At 41.3% G+C, this 20,315-nt stretch overlaps 1 protein-coding gene across 1 annotated transcript; it reads left to right on the plus strand.

Annotated features, from left to right (window-relative positions):
- The first annotated feature begins 2,850 nt into the window (after window positions 1-2,850).
- On the plus strand, window positions 2,851-18,346 carry LOC134462782 (major histocompatibility complex class I-related gene protein-like). Its single transcript, XM_063215989.1, has 5 exons — window positions 2,851-2,986; window positions 13,589-13,858; window positions 14,430-14,708; window positions 16,927-17,196; window positions 18,157-18,346. The coding sequence occupies exons 1-5, from the start codon at window positions 2,935-2,937 to the stop codon at window positions 18,306-18,308; spliced, it is 1,023 nt and encodes a 340-aa protein (XP_063072059.1). The 5' UTR covers window positions 2,851-2,934; the 3' UTR covers window positions 18,309-18,346.
- Window positions 18,347-20,315: the final 1,969 nt, after the last annotated feature.

The raw sequence follows: 20,315 nt of genomic DNA on the forward strand, positions 1-20,315 counted from the left end.
GCGATTTGCGCGCCAAGCAGTTTGAATTTGAAATCTTTTCAACTTTCTATGACGCGGTTCTGTGACAAGCCGCGACAGTCAATGATAGTGGTGTGGATCGGCACTGCCCTCACGATCCGATTCGATCACGATTCGGGAGGTAGTAGATCCGATTCGATTCGATTCTATTAGATCCAATCCGATTCGATTCAATTCTACAATGCATTGCAATGCATTACATTTCTACTGAACGCAAAGCAAATGTTCAGCCATGATGAGGAAATACAAGTAGTCAGATACTGAGCAACAATTTATTGGCTGTTTTCTGTATCAGTCTGTATCAGTCTTGCTCGTGTTTTTATTTAATTTAACATTCATTTGCTCCCGAAATATCCATGGAAGTGATTGAAACTTAAAAAAATTGCCGGATTGATTCTGGAACTTGCCGGATCTGGATCTGGATCGTCCATGCCCCGGATCGATTCGGATCGCCGAATCGATCATTGTTGACACCACTAGTCAATGACTGTATAGAGGTCGGTGACCACAGCCAATGGGAATGCTTGAATGCTTTGCCTTCTGCCTGTACGGACATACTCTAGTCTCCTCAATCGCTCGTATCGCTTGCTGCTGCACTCTGTCGCTTGAATTGCATCGCGCCTGGTCTATTCGCGCGGTTAGCAGAGTACGCAGTGCTTAGGGCACCAACCAGTGCTTGGGACACCACCAACCACTTTGTCCCCAAGATTGGGGCCTCTTAAAAAAAACGTAAAAATACTGAATTCCATTGCAAACATATGTAACCCAAGTACTGTTTTCAATTGTCCTCCTGCAGCCACCATAGCTTACTTCGTGCTGACACACCCCCAGGTAGCATGCCGGTGGCTACGCACCAATTAGCTTCTCATTCATAAAAAAGGGCTCTGACAGACCGGTCACACACAAGCCCTGCTTTGTCACGTTTTGCCCCAATCCTCGCTGCTATACGGGAAGTGTTGGCTTCCGCAGCATATGAAATTGCTTCTAGGTAGATGGAGGATGCCTGCCCTGAGGGTTTCGTTTTGAGGATGCTGGGGGCACCCTAAGCTTTGGTGTGGTGTGTCAGTCTGCTTTGGTCCTGCAGGAGGTATGTTTTATCTTTGTACATGTGTGTATTTCAATGTAACATGTTTGTTTTACAATGTAACTTGTTTGTGGCAAGCGTGCTAATGTTGAAACTGTGATTATATTGTAGTGGATGTTCTCTGACTGCTGGGAGCGCTGATTGGAGATGCGGTTGTTTATAAGCTTCAGTTGTTTGCAACAAGGTAAAACTTGTTTTGTTCACCTACTGTGTAGGCCTATGTTTGTACACCATTACCACCCTGATGATGTTTACTTTAGCTTGGTGTGACGTTGCATGATGTGTTTAACGTGATTCTGGAACAACCTTGCATGCCTTGTGTATTGTGTGTTTTCTGAAAGTTTCATTGCATGATTTAAGTGTGTGGTTCTGAAATAATATTGCATGCTTATCTAAATGTTAGTAAACATTCTTAGTACGGTGTAGACCTCACTAGTATGTATGAACATTTTTGACCTTGTCACTTACTGTTGTCCCTTTGTTCTCAGCAGAGCCACGCCACTGCTGCTCTGCTAGGCCTATTGTGTGTGTGTGTGTGTGTGTGAACCAGTTGTTGCCCTTTTAATGTAGTTTTTGTTTTCAGTAACATTAGCAAAAAGAGAAAATAACTGAACCTACACCAGCCTGCTTTTACAGATGGTTGTATGAAATAAATGTTTTTGTTTTCAGTAACATTAGCAAAAAGAGAAAATAACTGAACCTACACCAGCCTGCTGGTTGGAGCTGTTAAATAAATACTGACAATTGTATTATCACTTGAACCCATGCCTCTGCCTTTACTTACTTACCTGTGTGCGGGAAACCCTGGTTTAAAGCTTGGTCTAAGAACCATTGTTCAACAAGTATATCTGGTGGTGCAAGGCCACCAGTGGCGTAGTCGTTAAAACACACACTTTACCCAAATCTCCAACCCTCGGTTACAATATATTTATTAGTTAGTAGATTTTTATGATCATTATTTAATTGTGAGTTATTAATTTATGCCTAGGGCCTCCAAAACCTTAGCAGTGACCCTGATTGTACTGTATGTATTGTATGCATCTTCATTACCCTTGATCCAACAATTCAAAATGTAGAAATCACCTCTTCCAAATGCTAGGCGTGTTGAAATAGGTTAAGTTTCATTTCCTCCCTGCTGTAAAGGGCATGCATCTGGTTTCCTTTTAGATTGTTTCATCATCGTATTCATTCTAAGGCCCCACATTTTGTTTTCAATAATAACAAAAAAGAAAAGCTCCATTCATTCATATTTTGTTTAAACCTCAATTACGTATATCTTAGAAAAACTAAGAAAAAGAAAAAAATACTTTACGGACCATTCTATAACAACAGTTTGTATTGTTCTTTTTTAAATTGTTAATCACTTCTCTGAAAATGTCACATATCAAATCATTGCCATGATATACATGGACTGTAGCACAATGCAGTTGTTTTGACAACTTGGGCAAAATTTAGAAACCTCTGGCCAAAGTCCTTTGTCAATTGATAGTACAGCTGTGAAAAAAATAGAGGGCTTCCATTCATCTAGCCATCTCTAAACTCTAAAATTAGGCAGTCACAGAAGTCACCTCTGTTTAAAGAAAAACAAGGCAGAGCGTACATTAGAAACATGCCATGGAGATACTGGTTGGTAAGGTTAGATGAGGGCACAGCGTCTCCACCTCTCATGCCTAAAGGGTTGGGCTCATGCTATCCACTAGAGAACACATCACTGGAGCAGGAGAGAACACATCACTGGAGCAGGAGAGAACACATCGGTATTGCCTATCTATCAGCAGAGTGGACTTTCCACAAGCCAAGGGAGCCGAAACATCAGAGCGAGATGTAACATAATGCTGTCACTCAGCATTTGTATAATCTCTTTGGCTCCATTCACGTCTGCTGGTGAGTTTTTCCACGTTTTTACATCTTTGTGACAGGACAAAGATAATGTAGAGGTTGAACTGCCGCCTTACGAAATAAATAAAACAAAAGAAATCATATGATCTCATTGTGTTCGTCGTCAGTTCTCACACTCTTTTACAGTAACACTAAAAAATATCAGCGTTATTGTAAGTTGTGTGGAGCCTTGAACACATCAAAACTTCACTTAAAATAAGGAAGTTTCACCTAACAATGAGGATTTAAATTACCTTAGAGTTCTGAGGTAGCTGGTAAACTTTGTGATTTCAACTGTGGTATCAACTGTGGTATTTTTTACAGTGATATCCTATTTTATCCTTACCAAAGATACACACACATTAAAAAAACAATTGGCTCCATATAGCCTACTGTATACGTAGGCTTATATTGCACTTTTATAATTTACATGAAAAAACAAGCTCCAAACTAACAGTTGAAGTTTAAGTTTTCGTTCTCCTCCTATATTGGAATACGCAGAGCCGTATATAGAGAGAGTCTGGCCAACTCGAATCATGGACGCCATTTTCGTTCCCCACGGCGAGGATTCTACAGTGTAACCCTATGGGCAGCATACCGTCAAAATCGCTGGATCTAAAATACAAATAAGGCTTCATAGACCATCAAACTTGGGTTGTAGTATTATCAAGATCCCAACATGTGAAAACAAACGTTAACAAGTTTGGGTTAAAAAGAGGGTTTGTCAGCATTTTGATGTGCTCAGCAGTGTATTCAAGCGTTACTTCCTTGTTGTTGCCTAGGTATAGGCCAACGTCAGAGTAGATATTTAAGTAATGTACAGAAATAATATTCACAACAATGGTCAAGTTCATGTACAGGGGTAAAGGACCTTATTAGCGCGACAGAAATAATAACTTGGTGGGCAAAGTTATGTTTTCACAGTATAGCATAGTTACAGGTGGCAATTAAGATTTGACAAGCTAATTTCAAGTTATGACAGAAACCTAACTTCATTCGTTTTCAAAGTGCGGACAGGAGTTTTTGAGAGCATGCCATCATCATGACTATTTCTTTCAAAAGTAATTGTTAACAAAAGTCGAAGGGGGAAAATAGGTTTACAACACGGAGAAATCTGCTGCTTTCCGGTTATTAATTCTGACCTTTATATTCCATAAAGGGGAGTTTATATCCGTGTATGTCCCAAATCCTCCGTTTCTGTCACGAGTTAAACGATGCTGTTTGTTTCTCCTGACCCGGCCCTGCACTACAGCCATATGCACAACAGTTTGTCATAATAATAATGTAATAATATTATAGTGAAGCGTTATTTTTTATATCTGATAATGCTCATTAATGGGAGCGTGGGGAACGAAAATGGCATCCATAAAACATGTGACCAGCCCAGAACCAATCAAAATAGCGGGATAGCTCGAACGTTCGAACCCATAGTTGGCCAGACTCTCTCTATATACGGCTCTGGGAATACGGTTGCTATTTAGGCTACTTTACCTCTCAGTAACATACAGATTATTTTCCGTGATGCGCCCTTTCTCAATGGTTCCACGCCCTACAGTGGTTGACGTCAGACTAGTTTCTACCTGTCTGCCATTACAGGCTGTTGCGAGCTCTCACCTGAAATGGCAGTGTCTGTTTAATATTGTATGATCACATGAATGTCTGCTTGCCTCTCTGTCTTTTCCCTATCCAAGCCCCACCTACTTTCTATCTCCTCCCCCCATCCCCATGCTCGTCCTCGATCCTTGTCTTGCTGTTTTTCTGTTATTGAGTGATTGTGGGAAGTTTTAATGACTTGTTCATTAAATGACAAAATAAGTAAATAAATACACATATGTTTATGCTGAAATATACAGAATTTTAAAGCAAACAACCATCCCCCTCCTCTCAGTCACATACACAGCTCTACACATCATTTTTCACTATCTGGTTTTCCTTTGTCTCAGTGAGAAATATGTATATGACTACAGACTACAAATGAAGCTATGGAGCTGCAATTTTCTGGGCACTTAACTTACATTTTTTGTGTTTACAAACCATTCAGCCACCAAAAGCAGAGCATGTAATGACCATATTTTCTTGTGGCCGGTTTTAGATCACAGAGATAGAGGGAAGAGATTGGATGGTTTTCCTTCAGGCGTTTTGGGTGTGGCTTTCCCCTTTTGCAAGGCATGCGTAGATTTTGTTCCTGTTCAGTATCATATGTGGTCTGACTGGTTTGGAAAGGAACCCACAGGCGTTAAGTCTGCTTCTCTATAGATGATGTTTCATTCATCTGGAATGTCATTGGTTGATTGTTGTATTCTGATTGCTGATTTGCTGAAGTGAACCAGCAGTGGTGTATTTGCAAGCTGCACAAACATGCATTGTTTGAGGCCTTTCAACAACAAGGTTTTTCCAAATGACAAAAATGAGCATGGACCTTTTCTGTTTTATGTAATTTCTGCACTATAGTGATGAAAATTCCAGCAGACTTATGCCCCTTAAATATAGCCTACCTATACTCTGCAAATGCAAAGCAAGAATGCAGACAAATGCAAAGTAATAATGTTTGCATATGTTGTCAAAAGCAAAACATTTATTGAAATATTAATTTGAAAACTAATATTTGCACTGTTTGATGATGGATTAATTTATCCATAAAAGTAGTTTCCACACAATATCATTTTCCAGAAATACTATCCAATGTTCTTGTTGCTCTTGTGCTGTAATCAATAATTATTTGATCTTTTTCCAAGTGTAGCCTTGGCCGTAAAGTAGCGTTAGCTTTAACCTGATGAGCAATTGCACGACTACGCAACCAGGGGACTTCCACCCCTAGAATATTAACCATACAAACACATCACAGTAGGACACACAAGGTTCACTAGGCTAAGAACACCAGACACCAGAGTTATGAAAATACAAAAAGGTCATTTTATTTTATTACAATATTCATAAAAATACACTCTTACTTAATAAAAGCAACATCACATTCACACACTGACACTAGGAGTGCGTTTTAATATGCGACCTTGCCTCCTCCACTTGCTTCTCGTCATGATGACATCACTGACAACAGCATTATATTTCAATATCTTGCAAAAGCTCAATTGTAAAGTCTTTTTCTCATTTGCAATTGGGATGGTGAATGAAAAACAGTCCCTCAAACGTTGTTGTGGCGAGGCTGACAGCTGGGAAACTTTATCGTTTTCTCCACGGAGGAGGGGCCAGGAGGCGGGACGAGGAGACAAGCACAAGTGGAGGAGGCGAGGTGACATATTGGGATGCACCCTAGGTTCCACGTAGAGCAGGAGCAAGGGAGAAATTAACCTTAACAGGGCTGAGGCCTACCAGCAGGGGGGCAATATACTAAGAAATGGAGGAATCGTTCAAGGGGCACACCAAGCAAGCACACGTGTCACACTCACAGCAAACCAAAAGTAAATCAAAAACAATGCAAACTGAATAAACTAAAATCAAAACACGGCAAACCAAAAGCACTGCAAACGGAAAATAAGCCACAAGCATATGTGAACACACACAAGGGAGCAGGGGGAATACCGCCACCTAGGGAATACAATGCCACCCTACCTTGGGCACACAGCACCTGAAAATATATAAACAAAGGAGATATAAGGGAGGGACTCAAATGCATACAACTGAAATAAACACACACACACACACACACACAATAAACACAGGGAAAGGGGCTATGAGAGCCACAGCTGGCAATGCCTCCCACCAGTACTGACATACAGTTGGCAACAAAGGGTTAATTGTCACTGGCAATGTTCAGAATGGTAGGTAAACGTGGTCACTAACCACACATATTTACATAAAGTGACTCTCAAGCATTAAACCAAATACACACACACACAAAAGGAAAACATAAATCAGGCCCAATAGGTAGCCTACTGGCTATCCGCAGCTGTAAAAGGGCCCCCTGCCAGCAGGTAGGACCTGCGCAGAACTAGTGCAAATAAACAAAAATACAGAGAGTAATTTAAACAAAGTATCCCTTACGCCAATCCCAACACAATCCAGGAGAGATGGGCAGACACCGTCTCACACACACGCGCATTCACGCATGCACAAGATTAAAGGGACATTCCACCCATTTCCATTAGGCTTTCCATTGCTAGACACGCAGTCATACTTTTGAATGGTCGTGCAACACTCTCTCAATTCCCCCTGAGACAGGAGAAATCCGTATTCACCTCTTAACACTTCCTCCTACAATGATGTAAAAATCGTCATTTTGCATCATTTAAGTGTGAGAGAGGTGGATTTCTGTCGAGACTACAAGCCTTTTTCCCACCCTTTCAACCCCGTCCATAGGGGGTTGGACCTAATGCGCTAACAGACCTATCACAGATCAGTGTGCCAGTGCTTTTGAAATCCCTGGCATTGAGTCTCCAGTAAGTCACTGGCAGAGTGTGGCCTGGGTGTGGCCTGTGGAACTTGAGCATTGCAATGCATTATGGGGATTGTTGTCAAAAATCCACAAGGACTAAAAAGTCATTTTATGCCTTTTCTCGGCCAAGAAGGTATTAAATTAAACATTTATGCAACTATTCTAATACATATATGACCCACTTTCAATACATATTCATGTCTCCATCGGTGGAATGCCCCTTTAAAACAAAGAGGTGTCGTGATGGTTGGTGGTAGTAGCCCCGTACGACTTTGTTGCTGTCGACCAACGTTGACGGAAGCACGTGAGCGAGAACTTGTTGTCACGATGTGGGTGTTATTAAATACAGCGCATTTAAAGTCGGCCACAAATATGAACGAGACGATGAGCTCGCACCAGTTTGCTCTACTAACACACCACGTGTGAGGAGTGGGGGGACAGGCAGTGAGGAGGAGCTGAAGTGGGGACCTGCGCAAACTTGTGTAGAGGTGTGAGACAAGACCCATATACACACGTGAGTGAGTTGTTGACCAATCAGTTCATGGGCGCGTGACCTCGGAGGCAGTCCGCCGACGAGCGTTGAAAGGGATAAGCAACTGCAGAGGTTGCAAGATCTGACTGCAGCCGCATTCATCCCGCGATAGTTTTACACCATGTGACATGTCACCTCGTCAACGCAACGTCAACGAAATTTCGAAGTTTGACAGGAAATCTAACCGTCATGCAGCATTTTCATCCAGGGTGCATTGCTGTCTAAATGCGCATGTACACGTTGATGTCATGTCGAATGTACTTAGTTTCGCAGCACTCGTTACGTAGGGCAGCTGCACCAAATCAGTGAAACGAGCAATCAGGGTTTTCTCGTTGGCAAGAACAGCAGCGAACTGGTTACACCAAGTGATCCAAGGCTTCTGGCATAGTCCCAGCATGATTCAGAGTTCCATGGGCCATCTGGACATTAGTAACAGATGCCAAAAGCACATTTGGAAGACACATCCCAACCTACGCGGCTGAGCGTGCCTATAAGAAGCCAAACGGCGGATGCACTGAAAAGCGATCAAAGGCAAGTCAGCATAGAATCAGACTAGGTAACACCAAAGGAAACCGCATGCTTAAGCAAGCGTACCTACCAGGCACTGGCAGACGGGAGGTCAAGTTTCAGAGTGCCTCTTAATATGCGACCTTGCCTCCTCCACTTGCTCTTGTCTCCTCGTCCCGCCTCCTGGCCCCTCCTCCGTGGAGAAAACGATAAAGTTTCCCAGCTGTCAGCCTAGCCACAACAACTTTTGAGGGACTGTTTTTCATTCACCATCCCAATTGCAAAAGAGAAAAAGACTTGTCAGTGATGTCATCATGACGAGAAGCAAGTGGAGGAGGCAAGTGGAGGAGGCAAAGTCGCATATTAATACGCACCCAAGAAGTACTGTTGACCGAGTACAAGGCCAACAGGTGGGAACATAGCCACAGGTAACAGGGAAGTGACAGCACCAGCGGGAGGGGGCGGATTGTCGCGCCTCCAGAGTTCAAAATTAGGCCACTTTAAATAGGCAGGCAAACGCATGCCATAGGTTGAGGCTGCTCCAATGGGCAACAACCAATTACTTCAGTGTGTATCACTACACAAGCAAAAAGATGTTACAATATTCATTGGCAATGAACATGTTTCACTGCAGATAGGCTGAACATGTCGCTCTGTCCATATGGCATCAACATGTCTCACTGCCTATATAGTGCAGCAAATACCTCAAACAATCTTTCACTTGGTGAGACAAGCATCAAATTTGGTTCAGAGATGCTTCAGACCCTACCCTTTTAGAAAAGGTCGCTATCCAGGTGAAAAAAAAAAAATGGCGGCCATTTTCCAAGATGGCCGCCAATTGAACTGCTTTTAAATGGCTTTTATGTATATTTTGATTGACTGATCATATTTTGAATATTTATGTATGGAAATATATTATGTTGAGCATGGCAAATTCAATTATACACTAAAAAAACCCGAAAATATTGAAAATTATAGTATTTTCATAATTACATGTAAATAAACTAACACTCACTGAATGATTCTAAATATTACAAAAACAGTATGCCTATAATGATTACATGTTTGTTGTTTGGGTTTGTTGTTTGGGTAGGAAAACTCTCTGATGCACATGTTGGATTAGTTATTTTTAGTCCTCACATTTGCAGGAACATAACTGTGTACAGTTAAGGCTAAAGCAATAGCATTTGCATCTTCCTCGGCAGTCAGTCTTGCATCCACATTTTGTCAGTTGCTGGCAACTCTCCACAATTGCAGGAAGCTTTGACCAGAGAACTTTCCAGGTATCACCATCTTTTTGCCACCCCCAGTTGGCAGGGCTTTCAATTTGCATTTTGCAAGGGTTATACAATACCCTTACAGAGATATAAAGTGCAAGACTGGGCAACAGCAGGCATACATAGAACATGTATTATTGTACATTTTCAGTTATGTCCTATGTGACAATTCTGACACAGTGATAGTAGCATTGTGAAATAATAATACATAAAAAAGTAAGCAACTTGCGATGTGCAATATGTACAACTAGTTGGTATCAAATACATTAAGTAACAGGCATGAAGCAGCAGCAATATGTGTGTGCATGTTTGTGTGTGCTTTTGAGTTAGTTCAGTGTGTGTGTGTGTGTGTGTTTTGAGTTAGTGCAAGTAGAATGTGCAATCACAATTCAGTGTTGAGGGGGGGCTATCAGTGATAGGAGGGCAGGTTAAGAGTTCAGCATCCTGATTGGTTGGTGTATGAAGGTCTTTGCCAGCCTGGTGGTACGGGAGCGGAGGCACCTGTACCTCTTTCCAGAGGGCAGGAGACTGAACAGTTCGTGTGCAGGGTGACTTATGTCCTTGGTGATCATCAGTGCTGAGGCGGGTGGTGTAAATGTCCTGCAGGGAGGGGAGTGGCGCTCCAAGGATCTTCTACGCTGTGTTCACAATGTGCTGGAGTGTCTTCCTGTTTTGCTCTGTGCAACCTCCTCCCCACACTGTGATGCAGCTGGTCAGGATGCTCATGATGGCTCATCTGTTGAATGCTGTCATGATGGAGGGTGTAGCACTTGCCTTCTTCAGTTTGCGCAAGAAGTAGAGGCGCTGTTGGGCCTTCTTCGCCAGTGATGATGTGTTTGTGGTCCAAGAGAGGTCATCACTGATGTGCACTCCAAGGAATTTTGTGCTGCTCACTCTCTCCACAACATCACCGTCGATGGTCAGTGGTAACAGTTGTTTTTGGCCCCTCTGAAAGTTGACAACAATCTCCTTGGTCTTGTTGACATTCAGTAGGAGGTTGTTGTCCTTGCACCATCTGACCAGCAAGTCTACTTCTTCTCTGTAGTGAGTCTCGTCACCCTTAGTGATGAGGCCCACCAGTGTTATATCGTACGCAGACTTCATCAGATGGTTAGTGCAATGGGTCGTTGTGCAGTCATGTGTCAGCAGCGTGAACAGCAGGGGGCTAAGCACACAACCTTGCTGGGCCCCCGTGGTCAGGGTCAGGGTGCGTGAGGTGTTGTTCCAGACATGTACTGCAGCTCAATGGATTTTTAGCAGACATCTTGTGTAATACGGTTAAAGGCCGAGGGGCTATCCTTTCACCACCCAACCGTACAAAATATCAAAGCACATTGAGATATGGGACACAACAAGGTTCAGTCATCTTCCGCCCTACTGGTGACAGCTACACACAGTAGGGCCAGGAGCTTGCTCAATCCCGCTACAGCGGGATCTGAACCCACTTTGTCTAGAACCAATCAACTGAGCATTTTCAACCGTCCTGGGTAGAGGCATGTTCAAGGCAGTGACGTGGTTTATGCAGAGACGTTCTATTGGGCTAAGAAATGTTTGGTTTAAACTTCGGCACAGCCCTCAACCAGTAGCAAGCCGAGGGAGGCGGGTTAACCAGGCCATGGAAACAAAGTTCGCCCTGTATGGAAACGCTAATCGTTATAGTCCTGGTCAGACCAGAATCGCGGTATGTGATCTGAAGTCTATGAAAATCAGGCAACTTCTGCCCTACACCCAGCCCGATCGTTCATCCAGTGTCATTTAAGTCCCGTGCGATCTGTACACCATCCGGGTAACTGAAGCCCCGTTACCCTTGGCTCGGGTCTCCCGCGCTGGCACATCCTGTCAATTCAGGTGTGGCTATCTAACTAAATGTGAATAAATTCACTATATCACCTTAACAATTTCACTGTATTACCTTATCAAATTGACCTGAAAGAACACACACAGAAACAGAGGTAGCATTTAAAATCTGCGAGCAGCTCGGGGGTCTTGCACTCACAGAGATGTTTACAGATTCCTTGCAAGCCCGAGTCTACCAGCAGCCGGGCTAAGCCTTTATTGCCTCATTCTAACAAGTAAATACTAACGTCATCTTTCCTATCATGCATATGTAAAACTATATATGAGAGACATATACAGTATGGTCTGTCTCTCCTCTGTTCCCTAGTGGCGTTGTTCTGTGATGTATAGCTTCCACGTAGCCTAAACATCCAAGGTCATAGTTCAGCAAAGTGGTAAAAACAGTCTGGGACAACCTTGGGAGAGATGTCTTCTCGTGGTACAGAGATGTCACATAACTCAATGAGCAGAGGAGAGAGAGAGAGAATAACAGAGAATAACAGAGAATAACGAGAATCACAGAAAACAAGAAAATCCTAACTAAAGGCTACACTTTTATCACATTGTATATTTTCAATAACACATGCAGAGAATTTCTTAACACTAAATTTCTAACTACACTAACTACATTTCTAGTTAAGGTATATAGAGGGTCTTATTAGATAGCATATGTGAGACGATAAATACTAACAACTAAAGTGAGTATACTACTAAAAGAGTTAGTAAACTACAACTACAGCTATTGTACCACAAGCCGACACTGAACCCCATACTGAGTCTCACAGCAGTGATGTCACCAGTGTGCCCTGGTTGTGCTATAACATCACTCTAATACAGAATGTAAACAAAATTGTTTTTACGACATTGTATTCCAACAGTGATGGCAAGGTTAGTATGTATTAATGAATACCTGCTATCGGACAGCTGTATGTCATAAATATGCATTTTCAGTCATGTAAAGGCTGCCATTTTGAAAAATGGTGGCCATTTTGTGATGAAATATTGATACTATTAAGTTGTCTTGGTCAGAATTCATACATGTCAATATTTCCATCACTCAGATTTCTTGATTACTTGGCATTCTAAGACGAAAACAGTTTTTTTCACCTTTAATGAGGCGGCCATCTTGAAAAATGGCCGCCATCTTGTTTTTTCACCTGGATAGCGACCTTTTCTGGGAGAGTAGGCCCTGGAGAACCTGTGTACCTGATTTGGTGCTTGTATCACCAAGTGAAAGATTCTCATGGAATATTGACTTAACAAGTCTCACTAATATGGGCTGAACATGTCTCATTGCCTATGGCTTGAAGATGTGTCACTGCAGATGGTTGAACTTGTCTCACTGTCTATAGTAGCATCAACATGCCCCACTGCCTATAGGGGCGCCGCCAGAAATTTTGGGCCCCATGAAACATTTGAATTTTGGGCCCCCTTAAGGGCCCGTGTCAGTGCTTGAGCCCCCTTAAGGGCCCCTGTCAGTGCTTGGGCCCTTAGAATCTGTAACACCTTTCCCCCCCTAGCGGCACCCATGTCTCACTGCAGATGGTTGAACATGTCTCACTGCCTGTATGGGTTGAGCATGTCTCACTGCATAGGCTGATCATGTCTCACTGCAGATGGTTGAACATGTCTCACCGCCTATATGGGGTGAACATGTCTCACTGTCTATATGGCATCAACTTGTCTCACTGTCTATATGGGTTGATCATGTCTCACCGCCTATATGGGGTGAACATGTCTCACTGCAGTCCAGAAGATGTGTCACTGCAGATCAAACAGTTTGCACTGCCAATATGGTGAGCACGTCACAATGGTCCGTATTGGGGACTGAAGATCTTCCACTGTCCGTAGAGTTGAAGGTGTCACACTTTTCATACTTATATGAGTTAGGCTATTATTTCCATCTGAAAGTAAATCTATTAAATGAATAATCTGCTGCTTAATGTAGGAAATGAATATAGTACATCAGCTGCATTTAGCAATAATTTGTTCTGCTATATGGAGTCTACACAGGTACTACTATACTCTTTTGACATGTTCTGTTTTTGTGATTTTTGTTGAAGCTGTCCATTCCTTGAAGTACTTCTACACAGCCACATCAGGAATCTCAGCTTTCCCAGAATTCATTGGTGTAGGTAAAGTCGATGATTTAGAGATCAGTTACTATGACAGCACCATCAAACAGGCAGTCCCCAAACAAGATTGGATGAATAGGACTACATATGGATTCGATGAAGGCTACTGGTCGACAGAGAAAGAGGTGGCTATGGGATATGAGCAGACATTCAAAGCAGACATGAGCATTTTAAAAGACCGCTTCAATCAGACTGAAGGTTATTTTTATTTTTGTACACATCTCATTTCATTTGCTCACCAATGTATAACTTGATTGAGTTACTGCTGTGACTGTTATTGCATTCTTCATTTTTGGTCCTTAAAGAATTTTCAGCATTATTGTTTGTAGTTCAATGGGAATTGATATGAACTGTTTTTCTTTGCTATGTAAGGGTATTAAATCAAGTTCAAGTTCAAGTTCAAGTAATTTTATTTGTCACATACATGGTATTGTAGTGAAATGATGATGGGGTCATCAGCTCTGCATTTTAAGAAGTAAAGTAAACAAGGAAATAAAAGGTGAGAAATAAGTTAAAGAAAAACAAAGAAAATGATTATTTTAAAAAAGTCTCTGTTCAGCAGTCAAATGATAAGGGGAAGAAGAGAAAATAAATGTTAAGAATAATTGTCTTACTCAGTTTATTATTACTGATCCCTACTCGGGCCATCCTGCTTCAAACATTCTTTGGATTGTCTGGACGATACTAATTTTGATCTGATTCAGAACTGTCTCTGAACTATAGATTTTGTTGTTGTGCTATACTCACATTATCTGTATGTCTCAACTAGGGTTGCATGCCTTTCAGAAGACGTATGGATGCCGGTGGGATGATGCCGGTGGAATCATTACTGGTTTTGAACAGTTTGGCTATGATGGGGAGGACTTCATGTGGCTAGACCTGAACAACATGAGATGGATAGCAGTCGTGCAACAAGCAATTCCTACCACGCAGAGGTGGAACAGGATGGAGATGGCATTTCCATACAGGAGACATTATTTCCATGGTGAATGTGTTGAGTGGCTGAAGAAGTATCTTGACTATGGGAAGAGCATTCTGCAGAGGACAGGTACATCAGCATGCTGATTAGAGCTGTTTCTGCAGGCTACGATACTCTTGTTGTAGGACTTAAAAGACATTTCATTTCAAAAGTATCTCCAACCTGTAGATAATGCTGCGAAAATATTGTCAATGAAGTTTAAGAGTGAAATGCACTTCTGAATATCTAATTTAATAGATAGAGCTATAACGATATACTGTAAATTTGGAGGACAAAAACACAAGACAAAAACAATTTAATCATATTCACATTTTCACCTTCTTCAGCCTGCAGTGAGATTCACATTGATAAAGCACATGTGGGGGCAAAGAGGGAATGATATATGTTCAGCGGGGACTCATTCCCCTGTCTTCTATAACTAGCATATGAGTGATTCTACGATTCGCCTACGCTTTTGGCAAAAGCAAAATGTCAATTATCAGTATTTTTTTCAACTAAATTAACTAGATGTTTACATAGTGTATATATTTAAGTTTCCAAACAAACAAATTCCCAAGCTTAATCTTAAATCATTTGATAAATACTCTAATGAAAGCGAACATTTGCTTAATTATTTTGTCAACAGTGTTATGGACAAATACTATGTCATTTGAAACATATATAAAAATACTACAGAGTTGAAACAATATATGTTTGAAAGTGCTTATGTCCCTTAGCAATAATGTTGTCATTAATCTGTGCAACTGATATAGAAAATGTGATTGTTGAGCTTCATAAGTAGGATTTTATGATTCACTGTGATACAGAATGACACATTTTTCAATATAAATCCCTGTAGCGTCTGATTTGAATTTAGTCACCCTCCTTACACAAGACTTCCTTCTCCAGAGATAATCCCTAGTGTCTGTTCATAGGATTTTTCCAACACATAAGGGATCAATAGCTCAAAAACACTTTCAAAACAGTCAACCGTGTTACTCAATTGTGTTACGGTCAACAGTGCAGGGGAACAAGTCGGCACTTTTTTAGGAGAAAAAACAGAGCAGACAAACCCATCTCCCTAGAACACAAATTATTTTGTTTGTTTGTCTGTCAATATGGAGATGAATTGGCAAAAACATACTCCTCCTCAACTGTCATCAGTGTTGCCAGATTGGGCTGGTTCCCGCCCAATTGGGCTGCTTAGGATGGCCGTGTGCGGGTAAAAATGGCATCTATCAGAAAAACCTGCCCACTTTTTGCCATAGAAATCAATAGAATTGGGCGGGATTTTGTGCTTCTAGGCAGATGTTGAACATTTTTTGGGCTGGAAATCATCAGCCTCATCTGGCAACCCTGACTGCCATAGCTAATTGCAACACCATTGACGGTAACACGGTTGACATTTCAGCCATTTTTATGGTTTTGTGTTAACTGAGGACCTCAGAAGTTCCACCACAACACCTTAATCAATTCATGTATCTGTATGTTTTATCTGTGTTTTTCTACATGTGATTTCTAATTCAGATTCTTATGAATATGTTGATAACACAGTTGACAGGCAATTTTCCCGCTATGAGAACATGAAAAAGAATGGATTAAATTATGGAAGGATGGAGCTCAAAACTTACCAAAAAGTCTTCCCATATCCTGCCAAAGAGGTTATGACATCACATGATGTTATTCGTATGGCCTAAGACCAAACCATTACTGATTTATGGAGGGGGTTTCAGACCGTGACACGGTTAACACAGTTTTCGTGGACACACACAAAATGGCAAATTTCATGTATAATGGAAAGGATAGTGGTCTTTCTGACAGTTTTGTCATATTGTGATGATTACTGTGAATCAACATTTGCAATCGTCTTGGGCAAAACAAGTTTCTTTACATGCTAATATGAAGACTGAATCTGACATTTGGAAAACAGGAAGGCATGAAAACGCCCAAAACCAGTATTAAATATTCATTCTTGCTGAGGGAAATAATGCCATGTCTACACTTTCTGTATTATATGAAAGATAAATGTTTTCTAATGTCCAAAACATCATTGGATGCAGTTAATAGTTAGTGGAATTGGCAAATAAAATTCACGGACTTAAAAGCGCAGGTGAATCAGAGGATCACTCATATGAGCTGAAAAGAATTGCTCTCTTTAGACTTCACTGCATGCACATGCATTTTATATCATAATATATATATATTTTTTAATTATTTGCACAACTCACGTCTAGACACTCAGCAATGCTCTCTGTTTATCTTTGAGAACGAAAGGGACTCTCCAATTTCTTCTCTTTTTTGCTTCCAGTTCGTCCCGAGGTGACTCTCCACCAGAAAGGTTCTGGGGTAGCGTGCCATGCTACAGGCTTCTACCCCGAGGAAGTGAAGGTCACCTGGAAGAAAGATGGAGTGGAGATGGATGACGATGTGGATGTAGGACGGACACTGCCCAATGGGGATGGAACCTTCCAGAAGAGAGCTGTGCTCACTGTCTCACCTGAGGAGAGGAAGAATGCCCAGTACTCCTGTGAAGTGACACACAGGAGTGGAGACCCAATTGTTCTGGATCATGAGGAAGGTGAGGAGTTTGCTTGGCTGATGTTTATTTTGTTTTCGTTACAATGTTTGAAGAAGCAGGTGGGCAGGGCAGGTTGATGGCTTTAGCTGAAATATGCAACATGGGAGATCACATAATGTACAGCTTGTTATTACATGTAGAAATTAAAGAAAAAAAGTAATTATTGTGAAAATAGTGTAATCACAAAAACTTTCAGGTGCACATCGGTGTCTCAGAGAGCAAATCCAAAGACCCATAGACAATAGAAGACAAAAGTACAATTTGAATTAAGAAAAGTTTTTGTAATTGTACTTTTTTCTTATATTGCCTATGTATACTATACATACAGGGCCGGATTAACGCACAGGCTACATATGGCTGCAGCCTAGGGGCCCTCAACTGCCAGGGGGGCCCTTGTAGAACAAACGTGAAAAATTGCAGAATTGTGACAAGGTGCCGTATTGAAAAAAAACATGTACTGTGTTGAGTGCAGTTGGTAGACATATTGTTCTTAATTCCGAGCTTGTAATTATGACACTGTCCATGTAAATGTGTAGAGAAATTAGCCTTACAGGGGGCCCCATAGCAACCTGTAGCCTAGGGGCCCCAGGCTATCTTAATCCAGCCCTGTATACATAACTGTAACTTAATCACTTCAGAGTGCCTCTGACCTACTCCTGAAGTGTTTTAATTTGTGTAGTGAAATTCTGTGCAAATTACCCCCCAATAAATATAGTGGAAACCCCATTAGCAGTAGTGCAAGGTTCACCTATTACAGTTGTCTTAGACTGTGAACAGCTGCTGCACCCTTGTGGCATTTTCCAAAAAATGGGTAAGTATAATTANTGAAAGCGAAAGCCCATTGGGAAACTCCAACTCCCATTGTCATTGTGATATTTTGCTTCCGTGTAAGATTGACTTGGAATATAGTACAATATTTCCTATTCTTGTCTTGTCTTATTCTCTTAATCTTTTTTACAGAGATAATTTCTTCAAACATTGGAGTTGTAGTTGGTGTGGTAGCTCCGATACTGGTTCTGATCCTGATTTCTGGGGTTATGTTTAAGAGGAAGATTGGTAAGTTGACATACAGTACAGGCCAAAAGTGTGGACTCACCTTCTCATTTAATTAATTCTCTTTATTTTTGTGGCATATACATAATACATTTTCAGGGAGGGCATCAAAACTGTGAATGAACACATGTATAATTGTGTGTGTAACAAAAAAAATGAAAGTGAAACAGTGATACAAAAAGTAAAAGAAGAAGAACTGAAAAACCCTGCCACAGATTCCCTCCAACACAGGTTTGACTTCTCCAAGTAACTGGCTATGTCTCAATATTAGATCAAGAAAATGTCTGTAAAATGCTTTTGCCAACAAGGTGTTTAAAACTAGGTTTTAGGTCTCAAAATTATAGTTCTACAATTCTAGTGAGTTATTGGAGGACTTTAATGTTCAATTAGGATTGACATAACTGACTCGACATTTTTATTTGAATTTTATTTTATTTGAAATGTGTGGGGCCATCAGTTGTGTCGTGTTGACGTCAGGTGGATAGACAGCTGACATTGCTGTTGGACAACAGCTAGAATGATATGTTTTGGTAAGCACGTAATTCTCCACGTGTTCAAGCACAGTTTTGATGCCCTGCATGAAAATAGATAATGAAAATCCACAAAAATAAAGAGAATGCATAAATGAGAAGGTGAGTCCATACTTTTGGCCTGTACTCTGTGTGCTATGATAATTAACCTTTTTTTGCTTTTGTTTGCTCATGGTTTGGTAACATAAATGTAAGATCCAATTGATCAATGCTACATCTAACAACGAGGCTAGAACAGATGATGAACATTTAGCAAAAAAGCAGCAAGATCAAATGATATTTCATGGATCTGTGAGCTCATAAACTGACACATTTATGATGGTTATGTTTTTCAGACTACAAGAAGGCATCCCGTGAGTACATTATGCATACACAGTAGAATGTTTTCAATGGCGGGTATTAAGCTTTTGCTCACACTTAACGAGGGAATCGCAGTTTAAAAGACACAACAGGCATGCTTCCCGGGACTGCAGATGACAAAAATGAGGAGGATAAATGTGCATCTTAGGTGGAGATGAGGAGGCGCTCAAGAGCGAATCGCAATGCCCTGTCAATTTGTGCATGTGTAGGCCTAGTGTCAAATCGTGTCGTAGCACTGCTTTAACTGTGCTATTTACTCACGAGGGTAGACCAGGATTTCAAACCATTTTGATGTTCTTGCGACTACGATTGCACGATTGTGAGGTGAAATCGCTTGTTGTTACCCCAAACTCACGATTGACCTCTGATTGAGCAAGAAGTCGGCCCGACCAAAAAGTCGTGCGAGTGACAAATTGTGGCAAAATCGTAGCCTGGGCGAAAAGCCGACTGTTGACTCTGTCAATCAGTCTGGCAAAAGCCATGAGGAATCCGTCTCCGTGGAGGGTGGTAGATGGTCTGATCTTACTCTATTATTTAAATTAATTGGAGTTCCAAACTCAAATTAAAACCCATATTGTGCTTTACTAGCATGACTGTTACGATATAGCGTCGCAAAAGCAAACAAATAACAAAATGAAAGTGTGAATATAGTTACCTTAACCAATCAGTAACGGAGCTCGCGGGTGAGTTCCGTGTCATCACTCTGAACTGTTAGCTCATTGGCTAAATACTGAGAGAACCGAGCTCGAGGCATTCGCCAGACGATGTGCGGAGCCAAAATCTTTGGGTGGAGTACATAGGATGGGGTCGCGAGGCTAGCAAAATCGGCCCAAAAGTCGGACAGTGTAAGCTTAGCTTCAGTTCTCAAAATAATTTTGTAAAATTAATGTGCTTTGTGTATTAGCTTTCACAAGATCCTTAGAGGTGCCCTGTGAAGGATGGTGGCCAGAGTAGATATTACAACTATGCTGCTCATTGAAACTGTGCTGTCTACTTTCAAAATTTGATATGTTCATGAATATTTTCTAAATAATGAACTATATGTACAATGACCAAATCACAGTAACTTCGGCAGCTAAATTTTCCCATTTTACCCGGTTTCTGTCCTGAGAAGTTAGGACTTCCTTCGAAGTCGGGAGTTCATTTGTAATGGTTGCCAACTAGCAAAAGTTTGGT

The sequence above is a fragment of the Engraulis encrasicolus genome, chromosome 14, assembly GCF_034702125.1.
Source record: "Engraulis encrasicolus isolate BLACKSEA-1 chromosome 14, IST_EnEncr_1.0, whole genome shotgun sequence".
NCBI classification, from domain to species: domain Eukaryota; kingdom Metazoa; phylum Chordata; class Actinopteri; order Clupeiformes; family Engraulidae; genus Engraulis; species Engraulis encrasicolus.

Excerpts from the sequence above, each read along its gene's own strand:
- LOC134462782 (XM_063215989.1), top strand. The coding sequence starts at position 2,935 with ATGCTGTCACTCAGCATTTGTATAATCTCTTTGGCTCCATTCACGTCT. Across the intron at positions 13,859-14,429 it reads CCGCTTCAATCAGACTGAAG|GGTTGCATGCCTTTCAGAAG; the intron begins GTTATTTTTATT and ends TGTCTCAACTAG. Across the intron at positions 14,709-16,926 it reads GAGCATTCTGCAGAGGACAG|TTCGTCCCGAGGTGACTCTC; the intron begins GTACATCAGCAT and ends TTTTGCTTCCAG.